Raw genomic sequence first — 13,805 nt, 5'->3', positions numbered from 1 at the left:
CCTATAAAGTCCAAGCAGGAAGCTAGCTCTTCTGTTTGCTATTAGAAGGGTGGTTTTTCCTTTTGAGAGGTGGAAATGCTGGCCCAGGATTGCTCAGGATCCTTGGACAGAAGGATGAGCTGGTTGGAACGCCTGCTCCATACCATTGCAGCTAGGCTGGTCAGTGCCCCTTGGCAATGAATAGGATGGCTACCTGGCAGCCCTCAAGAGATGGAGGAAAGGCTCCCCATACCCACCCAAGTTAAACAGCAAGTGATGAACTAAAGGGGGGAGCAGAGGGCTGGCTTTATGCTTAGGTAATGACAAGGGGATTAGAAGAACCAGGTGATGTGAGAAGCACTGGGAGCTGAGGTGCATGGCTTTGGAGTGTCCTGAGGTAGCTGAGGCTGATTTGTGAAGGCACCATTGGGGTCTGGGGTGGTGGAGGTAGCTGGGGGCCAAAGGGTGGAGGAAGCCACCTGGGAGTATGTATCTAGGGGGAAAAGGGGTGGCTGAGGTGCTGGGCGACACTAGGGACTTGGGGGTAGTGGGAACCAGGGGAGATGGTATCTAGGAGGCAGGGGAACTGGGCTCAGGGAGCTGGTGGTCTGCAGTACCCTGGTTTGGTAATGAGGTGTGGTCAGCCAGTGCAGAAGGTCCCTGGGCATCGCTAGGGGTGGAGAGTAGCAGGGCATCAGAGGTGTGGGGCTGGGGTCAGTGGGACCTGGTCGTGAGGGGTGTAGGGTCCCCCAGTGTAGGGAAAGGCAGAGCAGGGAGCGAGTCCCATGACTGGGTCAGAGAGGGGCAGCTCAGCTAATGCTGGGCAGGGGAAGCTGGTGGAGCTGGGGAGGGGATGGCAGGGCTAGGGCAGCGGAAGACGGGGGTGGGATGTGGGAGGCAGATAGCTAGGTCCCAGGGCTGGCATTACTGGAACAGAAGGTTGCCTGGCTGGGCCCTGGGCGCAGGGGGTAGCAGAGCTGGGTGCTGGGGCGAGGGGGTCCCTAGTGCAGGGGTTAGGGGAGCAGGGGTGGTGGATCTCAGGGGAACAGTGGGTCCTTGGTGCAAGAGGACTGGGTGTGGGGTCCTGGGGAATAGTGGGTCCGTGGTACAAGAGGGCTGAAGTGGGGGGTCCCGGGGCAGCTCGGGGGCCCTTGGCGCGGGGGGGCCTGGGCTGGGGGGGTCCCGGGGGAGCTCGGGGGCCCTTGGCGCGGGGGGGCCTGGGCTGGGGGGGTCCCGGGGGAGCTCGGGGGCCCTTGGCGCGGGGAGCCTGGGCTGTGGGTCCCGGGGGAGCTTGGGGGCCCTTGGCGCGGGGGGGCCTGGGCTGGGGGGGTCCCGGGCTGGGGGGGTCCCGGGGGAGCTCGGGGGCCCTTGGCGCGGGGGGGCCTGGGCTGGGGGGGTCCCGGGGGAGCTCGGGGGCCCTTGGCGCGGGGGGCCTGGGCTGGGGGGGTCCCGGGGGAGCTCGGGGGCCCTTGGCGCGGGGGGCCTGGGCTGGGAGGGTCCCGGGGGAGCTCGGGGGCCCTTGGCGCGGGGGGGCCTGGGCTGGGGGGGTCCCGGGCGCTGTGGGTGGGGGCGGGGCTGCTGCAGCAGCTCCGGGGCGGCGTGGGAGCCGCGCTTCGCCGGGCGGGCGCTAGGGGTCCCCCCTCCATCCTGCGCGGGGCCCGGCAAGCGCCTCCCCCGGAAGCAGCGGCGGCGGCCGGGGGGTGGTGGGGGGGGAGCCCGGCGAGGGGGCCGGAGGAGCGGGGCGAGCGCCGAGCGGCGGCGGCGGCGGCGGCGGCAGCAGCAAGATGGCGGCCAAGTCGGACGGCGGCGGCGGCGGGGGCGCGGGGGTCGGCTTCGCCCAGCTGCACAACCTGGACGAGGCGGCGGCGGCCGCGGCGGGGGGCGGCGGCGGCGGCGACGGGGCGGCCGAGCAGGGCGGCAGCAGCTCCCTGCACATCTGCCACTGCTGCAACACCTCGTCGTGCTACTGGGGCTGCCGGAGCGCCTGCCTGCGGAGCCTGCTGGGGCGGGCGGGGGGCCGGGCCGGCGGCGGCGGCGGCGGCGGGGGCACGGACCCGCTGGCCCCGGGCTCCTCCTCCGAGGGGCCGCCGCACTCCCCGGGGGGGCCCGGCGGCGGCGGCGGCGGCGGCGGGGGCGAGCGGCCGTGGCTGGACTGCCTGTGGATCGTGCTGGCGCTGCTGGTGCTGCTGGGGGACGTGGGCACGGACCTGTGGCTGGCGCTGCACCACTACGGGCGGCGGGACTACGTGTGGTGCGGCCTGACCCTGGCCTTCGTGCTGCTGCCCTCCGTGCTGGTGCAGATCCTCAGCTTCCGCTGGTTCGTGCAGGACTACACGGGCGGCGGGCTGGGCGCCGTGCAGGGCCTCAGCAGCCGCGGGCCGCCCATGATGGGCGCCGTCGGGCGCCGGCCGGGGGCCGCCGGCACCCCCACGCCGGGGGCCCAGCGCCTCTGCAGGCTCTCGGTCTGGGTCTGGCAGGCCGTCATCCACCTGCTGCAGATGGGACAGGTCTGGAGGTAAGGCGGGGGCCGGCAGGGAGGCGCCCCCACACTGCGGGGGAGGGTCAGGGACCCCACTTACACTGCGGGGAAGGGGGGGTCAGGGGGGGTCACCGCTACACACTGGGGGGGCGGGAAGGGGCTGGGGGGGTCACCGCTACACACTGGGGGGGCGGGAAGGGGCTGGGGAGGGGGGGGTCACCGCTACACACTGGGGGGGCGGGAAGGGGCTGGGGAGGGGGGGTCACCGCTACACACTGCGGGGAAGGGGCTGGGGAAGGGGGAGGTCACCCCCACTTACATTGGGGGGAAGGGGCTGGGGAGCGGGGGAATCACTGCTGCACACACGGGGGGGAAGGGTTTGAGGATGGGGGTCACGCCCCACTTACATTGGGGGGGAAGGGGTTGGGGAGGGAGGGGGTCACCGCTACACACATGGGGGGGGAAGGGGTTGGGGAGGGAGGGGGTCACACCCCACTTACATTGGGGGAAGGGCCTGTGGAGAGGGGGAGTCACTGCTACACGTGCACAGAAGGGGAGCAGCAGGGGATGGGTTTGGGGAGAGATGGGGAAGGGAGGATTATGGGGGTAGGGGTGAATCCCACCCACAGGGAGAGCTCTAGAGTGTAGGTCTCCCTACAGGGAGGCGGAGGAGATGATGATGATGATGTGGGGTGGAGGTCATTCCTGCACAGGGAGAAAGAACTCTGTTGTATGGGTCCGCAGGTAAACGGGAGGAAGAATTGTTTCTGAGCCAGAGGGGACTGTTCCATGGCATACAGCTGGGGTTAGGAGGTGAAACTGGTCAATCTCCACCAGGGTTAGCTCAGGGTATGGGGAGAAGTGGTCCCCACCACATGTGGACATAGTTTGAATAGATTAATGTGGCATAAATAGGGATTAGCTCATTTCTACCCCTGGGAGAATTTCTGGGTATGGATCTGAGATTGCGGGGAGAAGTGGGTTCACATCCTTACCTGCATTCAGGGTGAGCCCTAGGATATGGGTCTGCAAGTAAGGGAAAGAGGGGAAGATCTATCCCCTTCCCCAGGGTTAGTCACACTCAGCAAAGAGGGGGAAGCAGGTCATTTGGAAGAGGGGAAAATGTAGTGAGATGTCCTGGATAAATCTTTGGTAGTAGGAGAGAAACACCCCTTCAGCAGGTGTAGGGGAGTTGGGGAGTGTCCTCGGTGTAAGGAACTAGAGGTCAGAGATGGGGTTTGTTCCTTAGAGAGAAGTCATGGGGGGGAGGGGACTTCTGTGGGAAGGTAGGAAAGATTATTCAAGGGAAGGATTTGGATAGCAGGGGAAGGGGGGGAATAGGGAAAGAAAAATTCCTAGGGTTGGAGTGGAGGGAACTGTTTTGGGTGTGAAATCTCAGGAATGACTTTGGAGGTCAGCATACCCCCAACAAAGATTTGGGAGGGAGCATGAAGGAGTTCCCATCTCTGTGGGGTTAATTTTTACAGGCTCATTCTAGGGATTTTGGGGAAAGAGGTGATCTAAGGATAATTGTACAGAGCTATTTTGCTACGTGTCCTCTAGGGCAACTCTGTGCGTGGAAAGGGGAGACTTCAGAAGTGAGGCTGGAAGGTGAGAGGCATGGATGAGAGGGGATAGGATGAAATCCCCAAGTTGAGTGTGGAAGTAACAGGCATCCATATAACAGACCATATTTGGGAAGAAAATTTGGAGGAATAGGGGTGGCTGATAGGGCAAACAAATGGGTTAATTTGGCCCCTTTTCAAATATTTTCCAGGAGAAGAGGCTAGATATGTGGGATAAACCAACAATGAGACATTTTATATGATGGGGCACAGGGGAATCAAATGGCTTGTTGCTGATGGGGTTAAGTTTATCCCTGCACTGAAATCTCCAGGATAAATCCTGGAGATAAGACATCAAATGGGCTTTAGAGGATTGTATTTTTGTTGGGGTGGGTGGGGGGTAGGAGGCAGCAAGGGCTGGTGAGATAGAGGGAAAGTATTTTGTGGCTAATGATGTATGGGTAACTGAGGGGTTAACTTTGCTGCTAAATCGAATTTGTGAAAAAGTGGCTGAAGTGAAGATGGAGGCAGCACGTTTGAGAGGGGAAGAGGGGGCTTGATGTTTCTTCTTAGCGCAAGAATCTTGAGGTAAAATGGAGATAGCACAACAAAGATTTTTTTTTTTGAGGAGGGGGCAGGGAGGAATTGTGTGGGAAGGTTCTCTGGAATCGCTACCTAGGAAATAAGCTGGTGAAATCATGCAGTGCAACAGAAAACACGTTTCTGTTCTGTCGTCTTTTCAATGTCATTTGCACTTATTTAAGACAAATGCCCTCTCAATGATTGTGGATATTTTTGCAGCCACGTCTAGGGTGCGTGGGTGGGGATGTGTTAGGAAGAAGAATCAGTTCACAAACCTTTCTGCCTCCTCCTGCCAGCCCTTATCCTCAAATGCTGATCACATCAGCAAAAGCAGCTTGGTGCAGATGCTCCTTTGGCAAGTTGGGGGTCTCTCATCATGCAGCCATGCAAAATAAGTAATTATGTATTAAGCACTGTGCAAATCTGCACTGGCAAAAACAAACCCACAACATGTTTGAGTGAACAGTGGGGGGAAAAAAACAGGATGCTGTTAGAAGCTCTGATCGTGCATGGAAGAGATGGGGGTGTGTGTGTGGCTTCTATGAAGAAAAGAGGCTTAAGTTGCCCAGATTTAGCGGTGACTTTTCACTGCAGAGGTGGATTTCAGTGCTGGGAATGTGCAGGTCTGGGGCTGCTGACACAGGGACTGAGAAGGGACTCTCCAGACCAAGTCACGTTAACTGAAATAAGAGAGCTCGCTATGATCCTGATTATTACCTGTTTCACATTCAGATCTTGCTAAACAGTGCAGTGGAGTGAAGCTGGATCTCAGTGTCTGACTTAAGAAAGCAGAGATAGCTACGATGGAAGGAATTTATGGACTAACCATTGTGACTATTTCGAGGGTGTTTTTACGCTTCTGCCATGGCTGTTGCGACTGTCATGAAAATTAATCTTGAATGCGGTGATGGGACTAATACTGGAAAGCACTATTTTAGCAGTATTTGCCTGCAGCTAAATTGTTTCATGCTGGTAAGAAGTTTATGTTAAGGGGTGGAGGGGGACGACTTAAACAATGTATGATCAGAGTGTGATGCACTGGGCTTAGGTTCCTTCATGAGAATGGATATGAACTGTTCAAATACAGTATGTAGTAAGATCAAAAATATATGTTGTGCGGAAACTATCTGTTGCCCTGCAGCTGGAAGCAGAGTCATGAAGGATAGAGGGAGTAGGAGTGAATTGTACAGAGATCCTGTTTTGAATTTCCCAGGGCTCCTTCTTGGTGAATGTCACCTAGTTTGTATTTAATATGTGGGGATCAAATATGGTTTGTCATCCTATAAGGACTTCCTTTCCTAAACAGTGATGAGACTTGCAGATAAAAGGATTCATAGCCAAAATTCCTACAGCAGGCATACAAAATTCTATTAGAATGAATACGTTGATATTTTTGGGGCGGGCGTTAGAGCATTAATATCTCCATTATGTCTTGGAATTGTGTTAGGCAGTATCTAGCAGTTCCAGTACAAATGAGTTAAAAGTGAGGCCTTTTTTGAGTTTTGTCCCTTATTTGGTATTTTTGTACTTGCACAATCACATACAGAATTTAGGCTTTGCCAAGTGTGTTAGAGAGGTTAATGAAAGTGTTGATGGGAGATGGATTAATTTGTATTTCCAGAGTCACTCAGTTTGCTTATTGCTAATGCTTTTATTGTCCCAATCATTGCGTGAGCAATATGATTTTAAGCTTGTATCATTACAAATGTACTCATGTACTTATTTTAACAGTCTACAATTTTTACTTTTCATCTTAATTTCTTAGGTAATCTTGAAGACTAGAACATTTCAGCCAAACTGTCAAAGTAGAGGATGCCAGTCGTGCATATTATGCTCTTTTGTGCTTCAGCACTACAAAACTGCAGAAGGGATGTTCATTGAGGAAGAATGTTGCAGTGCTGTGGTGTTACTTGAAATAGACTGGATGCAGGGTTGCCTTTTAAGCTTGCCAGGGTTGTTGCTTCCACTGAAGTCATTCATCTGTGTAAATTAAGGAATAGACGTTTTGACTTGAAAGATTTAGCATCTTGGCTAATTAGCTGTATTAAAAGTGCTCAACAATATTATTTTTGTATCTGTACCTCTTTCTAATCACTGTTGCAAGTAGGTTAATGGGTCATGCTTGCATTCCTTAAAATATACAAGGTTTAGTGTGTAAACTGTGAAACTTCATGTAGCACCATACTATTAGGTTAGATCTAGGAATATACCACTAAAATCCAATGGAATAAGTGTAACCTGAGACTGACAGGTCTAAAATGAAAGCTGATCAATTGAAAATCCTATTCTATTGTATCTCACAGAAATTCTCAGGAATGTTATGTAATGCATTCAAATAAGTTTTTAAATCAAGAACAGTAAATGTACATGTTATGAAGAAAACCAGACTATAAGAAAACCTTGTAGTCCTCTTTCCCTTGACATTAAAAATTTATACTCTACATGTGTTATGTAATCCTACAATGGAGGTAAAGACTCGACTGTTTTCTTCACTAGTTGATATACCAAATGTAAACTCCCATGTTTTGCAGAAGGTTGTGTGGAATATGGAAAGATAAATATTATTTGCATAGGTTGTCAAACAGATCTATCAAGGAGCTAAGTTTGTGCTTCAACAGTTGATTTAAATGGAATATTTTCTGTTAATGTGTGCGTGATAAATGAGGATTGTTTTAGTTAATTCTAGAGCAAAATTCTCTAATGTAATAGTGCGACTTAAACACTTGCTATATTCAAGATACATTGGATGAGAAGTGTTTCTAAATTATGTAGCAACTCCTGGACTTTTAGAACATGTCTGGGTTGCTTAAGATGGGAAGGTATCTATCAAACAACCGGGTAGCTGGAAGTACCCATCCATGAATCTTGTCAGACTCTTCTGTCTTGGGTACTCCGCTTTCTAGACACTTTCTGCATATTTGCTGTCTCTTCTGGCAGACTTACATATTTTGCTACTTTTCTGGTTAGTTTGTCTGGCAGCTGAGTTCTTCCTCTTTAGGATAAGCTGTGAAACCCTGGCTGTAGCATAGAGTTCTTTCAGGCTCTGAAAATGCCTGACAATGGGAACAAGCACTGGGGTAAATGACAGTGCTGTGACAAGCCAAGTTGCACACACAATCAAATACTGAGAGGAATTTCTCTCTGCTTCCATTTACCTGAAATTGCAAAGGACCTCTGTGTGAGATGGCTCTAGAGAAGAGAATTCTGAACACCTACCTCTAATACAGCACAGTATGGAGTCTCTCATAAGGAATCGCTGTCTGCAGACATCATTCACATTGATTAAACAGCACAAAAGGCATTGATGCTAGAATAGAGGGTATCTAGCCTTAAAAAGGGAACTAATCACCTGAGCAAAAGGAGACTCTGCATTGGCTGTTAACTGGTAGTGAGGCTTACTGCCTTGTTCTGGGTTACCCACTAGAGGGGGGTCAAATCACAGATGTTGAAGCCAATCTTGTGGTGATCTAGCTTTGGAGAGAAGAGTTTTCCCTAACCTTTTCAAAGGATGGACTTCACCTTTGCAGTGTATTCTGGACGACCTCCCCTCCCACACAATCATATAACATCTCTTTGGTAGTAATGTAATTTGCATATGTGGAAAAACAGTGGGGTGTGTGGTTGTGGGGGAAGGCGAGAGACCTTGTTCAAAAGAAGTGATGGTTGTTGCTGTTGTCTTGAACCTATCGTAAAGAAAAGACAGAAATTAAAACGGAAGCATAGAGCATTGTACTAGGCAAGATGGTGGAGGTATAGCATGGAGAAATCTGAATCCCTCAAATACCTTATTTCCCCTCTTTTTAAATGCTTGCTTTATTTCCCTTGAATCCTGACTTGATTTTTAGCAGCCACTTGTCTTGAGAAGTGGTCTAGGTAGAAACTGAAGCTTTATACTATCTGAAAGCATTCAGCTGGTGTAAAGTATTTAACTAGCAGCTCATGAGAGAGAGAAGCAAAGATCGTGCTTGAATTAAAGGGGAAGGTGAGAGAAAGGAGCTTGTGGAGAATAGTGACTTTTTTATGACCCACTGTCTAGTGATCTTCCATGAATACAAAACAGTTTTCAAGGCTAGTACTGATGTTTTTTCAAGACGAACAAACTTTTTCAAGCATTGGAGCAAGGAATAGAAATGGAGGAGGGTGAAAATCAGATTTCTGGCCTTCCTAGCCTGTTAAAATGGACCGGAGATTTCGGTTCCCTGTGAAGGTGGAATTGATAACTCTAAAATTCCTCTTTATTGCATATTCCTTGATGGATCCACTGAAATTTACAGTCAGTTCAATAGCCATCAGCCAAGGTTGCCAGAAGGCGATTGTGCTAGAAGTCTTGGAAGACAGATGGTTATGCTAAAGTGCTGCTCGTTATTAACAAAGTTTTCTGAGGTGGAGGCAGTTTGGGAAAACTCTAGAACAAATAGTTCCAGAAGCAGTAAAAGAAAAAAGGCTTGTTCTCTTCAAATAAAATGTACGCAAAGGGGAACAAGGCATTCATATGCACAAATGAATAGTTTTCAGATAGAGTTTTAGAAGAAGAAAGGTGTTATTGAGGAGGAAGACCTACACGGAATCTAAAATGGAGCCTCTTAATAAAATTAGTGTGGCTACCACCTGGTCACTGAGCATTACATTTACAACATGCATATACTTGAACTGATCGTTTGTGTGTATACACTGATGCTATGTTCGTTGTTTTAGTAGCCATATGTGTATATGATTGTTGGTATTACATAGTGCTATGGGGACCTAAATGAGATTGGAACACCAAGATCTGTACATACATATAGTAAAAGACATTCTGCTCAAACAATTTACATACATCCTTTCTGCCTTCTCTGTCTAGTATTAATAGCTTCTTCCTCCTTTTTAACAGAGTGGGGAATGAGGTACAAAAAGATAGAGGGCCAGATTTTGAACCCATTTCTCTCACTGAAGTCAGTGGGAGTTAGTGTTCACCAGTGGAAGTAAATATTCAAGTCATACAAAAAGGGTTTGGTAGCTGGGTGTCAAACCTGAGTTCCAGCCTAGTCCCTGAACCATAAAACTTTCCTTCCTCTGTAATTGTGTTCACACACATTCTATGTTAGGGTTGGTGGTTCAAATCCCAGCCTGAGGATTTAGATACTTTACAAATTCGTCACCTGTCAGCATTTAGGTTGTCATTTCTATTCTCTGAGTATGTTTTCCAGACCTGAAGAAGAGCTCTGTGTAAGCTCAAAATCTTGTCTCACCAACAGAAGTTGGTCCAATAAAAAGTATTGCCTTACCCACCTTCTATCGCTATTCAATGCAGTCTGATAACTGTCATGTATGATGAGATTCCAGGATGGGCAGGTAGAATGCTGAACTGACTTTGACTTTCACGTGTCCTGTGCAAATTTGCCTCTTTGACTTTCATTTCCTGTCAGCGTTTTCTCTTGGCCACTATTTGAATATTAGCTTTTGTAGGGTTCTCTTTCCTGGAGGTTGGCTTGATTGTAGAGCTTCTGGGTTCGTTGAATACCTAGGATTTTTCTGTGGGGTTAGATGGAGCACTGGTGTGGATTATGTGTTTCAGCATGGCTTCTCTCTTTCCCTACTCTCTGTCTAGGTATTTGTATAGTTCTCAGTCCGGTAGTACTGTATCTGAATGCTTCACAATCATTAATGGATTTTACACTCCCACTGCCTCTGTGTGTAGGGTGGTATCCCCTGTTACTGCTGGGGAATTGAGACACTGGGTAGATTTAAGTCTGTTGCCCAAATATGTGGCTGTCAGGAATTAAAGCTACATCTCCTGAATCGCAGTCTAGTGCCCCATCCACTAAAAATATCCTTCCTGCCACTCTACAAGTGCCTTCTCTCAGACCATTTCTACACTGGTGAAATTTACCATAAAAATTCCTACCAGTTCATCAGAACCAGTATTAAAACCATGAGGAGCTGCAGGGTAGACAAGGACCCTGAAATTAGCTTTACTGCCCTTTTAGGTAAACCTGCCGAAGAGCAAGTCTAATTAAAATGCTGGTGGAAACAGGGCTGCCTGCTGGCATCTTGTCTAGGCAGCAGCTCCTACCAGTGCAGCTGACCAGGTTCAGGAGCCAGTGGGAATTTGTCAGTTTTTTCCCCATAGTGCAATAGTGGGGTCAACTTTAGAAGAGTCGGCCTCTTTGCCCTTCCGCCTGAATGATGAAAGGTGGAGTTTATAGCTATCTAAAGCCAAATAATTTAGTGGTCTTCTCTGGAGTTAAAGGGGATGGAGTTCTTGGGCTAGCTAGAGGTGGGAAGTTGAAATTTCCTGCCATGTGTGGGACAGAAAAAGACCGAGGCTGAGCTATTTTATACCTTTTAAAACCACGGGTAAGGTGCTCAGAGACCGTGGGAAGGAGTGTGATGTATAATTCTAGGTAAGTGTCAGAGTAGCAGCCATGTTAGTCTGTATCCGCAAAAAGAAAAGGAGTACTTGTGGCACCTTAGAAGCTCTTGAGGACAGGGAGTCTGTATGTATGGCGGTTGGCATTGGGAGTCCCCCGTCCTAAGTGATACACATTAGTGAATTCTGTGCATCTCAAAAGGTTTGGGAATGACAAATGCCCTAAATCAGCAGTTCTCAATCAGGGGTTTTGGGCCCCCGGGAGGGGCTGCCAAGCAGGGCCAGCATTAGACTCGCTGGGGCCCAGGGTAGAAAGCCGAAGCCCCGCTGCATGGGGCCGAAGGCCAGGGCCCTGAGCCCCGCCTCCCTGGGACGGAAGCTGAAGCCAGAGCAATGTAGCTTCGGTGGAGTCCCTGTGGCATGGGGCCCCAGGTAATTGTCCTGGTTGCTACCCCTTGACACTGGCCCTGGTTTTTATATGCAGAAAACCAGTTACTGTGGCACAGGTGGGCCATGGAGTTTTTATAGCTGGGGAGGGGGCGCAGAAAGAAAGAAGGGTGAGAACCCCTGTCCTAAATGAATTTATAGAATTACATTGTATGGGAAAACTTGTACCCCGTGGCTCTCTCCGGTTCTTCCATGCTGGTAGGAAGTGGAGGAATATTTTAACCGTTTTCCAGCTGGTTCCCCAGTGCATCTATGAAGAAACTTGTGGAAGTGCTGGAAATGCATTTTGCCTGACATACCACACTCATACGGCAGCAGTAAAACATGTCAGGAACGGTCTGAGATTGGGATTGGAATTTATCCCAGTTATGTCAGAGCCAGGAAAAAGAGCAACAGAGGCTGATTCTGTTGAAGTAAAACGTGTTGTAAGCAGAAGGCATTTAAAAAATATGAACAGTCTGGTGCAAAATGAGGAGTGGGAGGTGTTCCAAAAATAAGGAGAAAGTAGATTAAAAACATGACTAAAAAAAACCCCCTGAATCTTGAATGCCAGAGAATATTTCGCTTAGTTTTGCCAATATTTACAACAGAATTGTAAGCGTCCACTAAAAATACTAAGAGTCTGAGATATGGAAACAAGAGATTAAGGTAACTGGCAGGATGGGGGATTATATTTCCAGGGAGGAACTTGGTTGTACTCAGAGAACAATGGCTCATGGCATCATTAAAGGAAGGAAATGTGGACTGTTGGTTAGAGCACAGGGCTGGGAATCAGGAATTCTGTGCTCTTTCCCAGCTCTACCACTGACTTGCTGTGTGACCTTGGGCAAGCAAATTATTTTCTGATTTGTGCTCTATAATTTGAATAAAATGAGATATTTTTATATTCCTTTGCAAGAGGATTTTATCTGGTGTTTGTGGAGCAGAAATTGGACCTGATCTTCGTTTTTCCTTACTAGCCTAAATAAATAATTCCAGAGATCAAAGGTCAGACTTTTAAATTTAGGCATGCCCAATTATGACCGTGTATTTGCATGTACCTAATTTATTCACACATACCTGATTTGCATGCACAAGTAAAGTGCACATATAGATGTGTGCCTAAATTTGAATCTGGCCCATCTTCTGCATACCTCACCCCATGGAGAAAAAAAATTGTTTTATAACCAGCCTTATTTTAAGGAGCATTTATGAAATTAGCAGGGGATAGGAGAGAAAAGAGAGACCCTCACTCAAACCAAAAATTAATGAACTTCCTGGATTTGTATAAAAGCATTAAGCAGCATGAAGCTCTGTATCATAGCTCTGCAGTAATTTGAGGCCCTTTATGGTTTGAATGGAGGGATAAAATGGAACCTGCAATTATACTAATTCTTTCTAATTGAATATTTTGATTTTATTCTTTCCCTTTTAAACCACACCTGTGTAACTAACATTCATAAAGCTGCAGGAATATTTGTTTCCTCTTTTTGGTGGGCGGTATAAAATATACTTTTTATTGGACCTGCAGTTCATTTCCTTATTGCCGGAAGTGCTTCCCTAGTACAACTGCTCTGGAAAGTGGTGGACAATGAACACTTCTCTGCTCATTTTAACTGCTTCCTTTATCACTGGGCTGTATTAGTTACCATCTGGTGCAGAGGGGAATGCTGTGCTGCAGATTGAATGCTTTGAGTCCCTGCATGTCACCTGACATGATGATGTCAGGTATCTTTTTAATTAATGTATTGTCCATGCAGGGCTTGTCATAAAGAGCTGCAGCTATATATTTATCCCCACGCCATGATCAGTGCAGGCAGATAAAATCACTGACTTCTGCAACGTAAACTTAGTGTGGGGATGGGGATAACAAAAGAACATTCTAAATCTTGCTTGAACAGAGCTTGGTAAAGGTGAGGAGTTATAGAGTAGGAACTACTTTCTCCCAAGGTCTGTTGTAAATTCATTTAATTCACATCTTTAACTTTTTGGAAGCAAAAGTTTTGTTATAATTGTCAGTTGGACAGGCACCCGTGAAAAAGTTTAAGGGCTAGATCCTCAGCTGACCTAGGAGGAGAGGCTGAGGGAGCTGGGATTGTTTAGCCTGCAGAAGAGAAGAATGAGGGGGGATTTGATAGCTGCTTTCAACTACCTGAAAGGGGGTTCCAAAGAGGATGGCTCTAGACTGTTCTCAATGGTAGCAGATGACAGAACGAGGAGTAATGGTCTCAAGTTGCAGTGGGGGAGGTTTAGATTGGATATTAGGAAAAACTTTTTCACTAAGAGGGTGGTGAAACACTGGAATGCGTTACCTAGGGAGGTGGTAGAATCTCCTTCCTTAGAGGTTTTTAAGGTCAGGCTTGACAAAGCCCTGGCTGGGATGATTTAACTGGGAATTGGTCCTGCTTTGAGCAGGGGGTTCGAC

General features: G+C 48.7%; 1 protein-coding gene and 1 long non-coding RNA gene across 2 annotated transcripts in view; both read left to right on the top strand.

Moving 5' to 3' along the window:
* The first annotated feature begins 1,729 nt into the window (after positions 1-1,729).
* Positions 1,730-13,805, top strand: part of XKR6 (XK related 6) — a 293,812-nt gene continuing 281,736 nt past the window's right edge. Inside the window, exon 1 of the mRNA XM_048845787.2 lies at positions 1,730-2,494. Within this exon, the coding sequence (XP_048701744.2) occupies positions 1,764-2,494 (731 nt within the window). The 5' untranslated portion in view covers positions 1,730-1,763. The remainder of the gene's footprint in view (positions 2,495-13,805) is intronic.
* LOC142071499 (uncharacterized) lies at positions 3,810-7,046 on the top strand. The gene is made up of 3 exons (XR_012667531.1): positions 3,810-4,069; positions 5,338-5,577; positions 6,371-7,046. It is a non-coding gene; the product is annotated as an uncharacterized LOC142071499 (long non-coding RNA).

The sequence above is a fragment of the Caretta caretta genome, chromosome 3, assembly GCF_965140235.1.
Source record: "Caretta caretta isolate rCarCar2 chromosome 3, rCarCar1.hap1, whole genome shotgun sequence".
NCBI lineage: Eukaryota > Metazoa > Chordata > Testudines > Cheloniidae > Caretta > Caretta caretta.
This window is presented reverse-complemented; position numbering and strand designations above follow the sequence as displayed.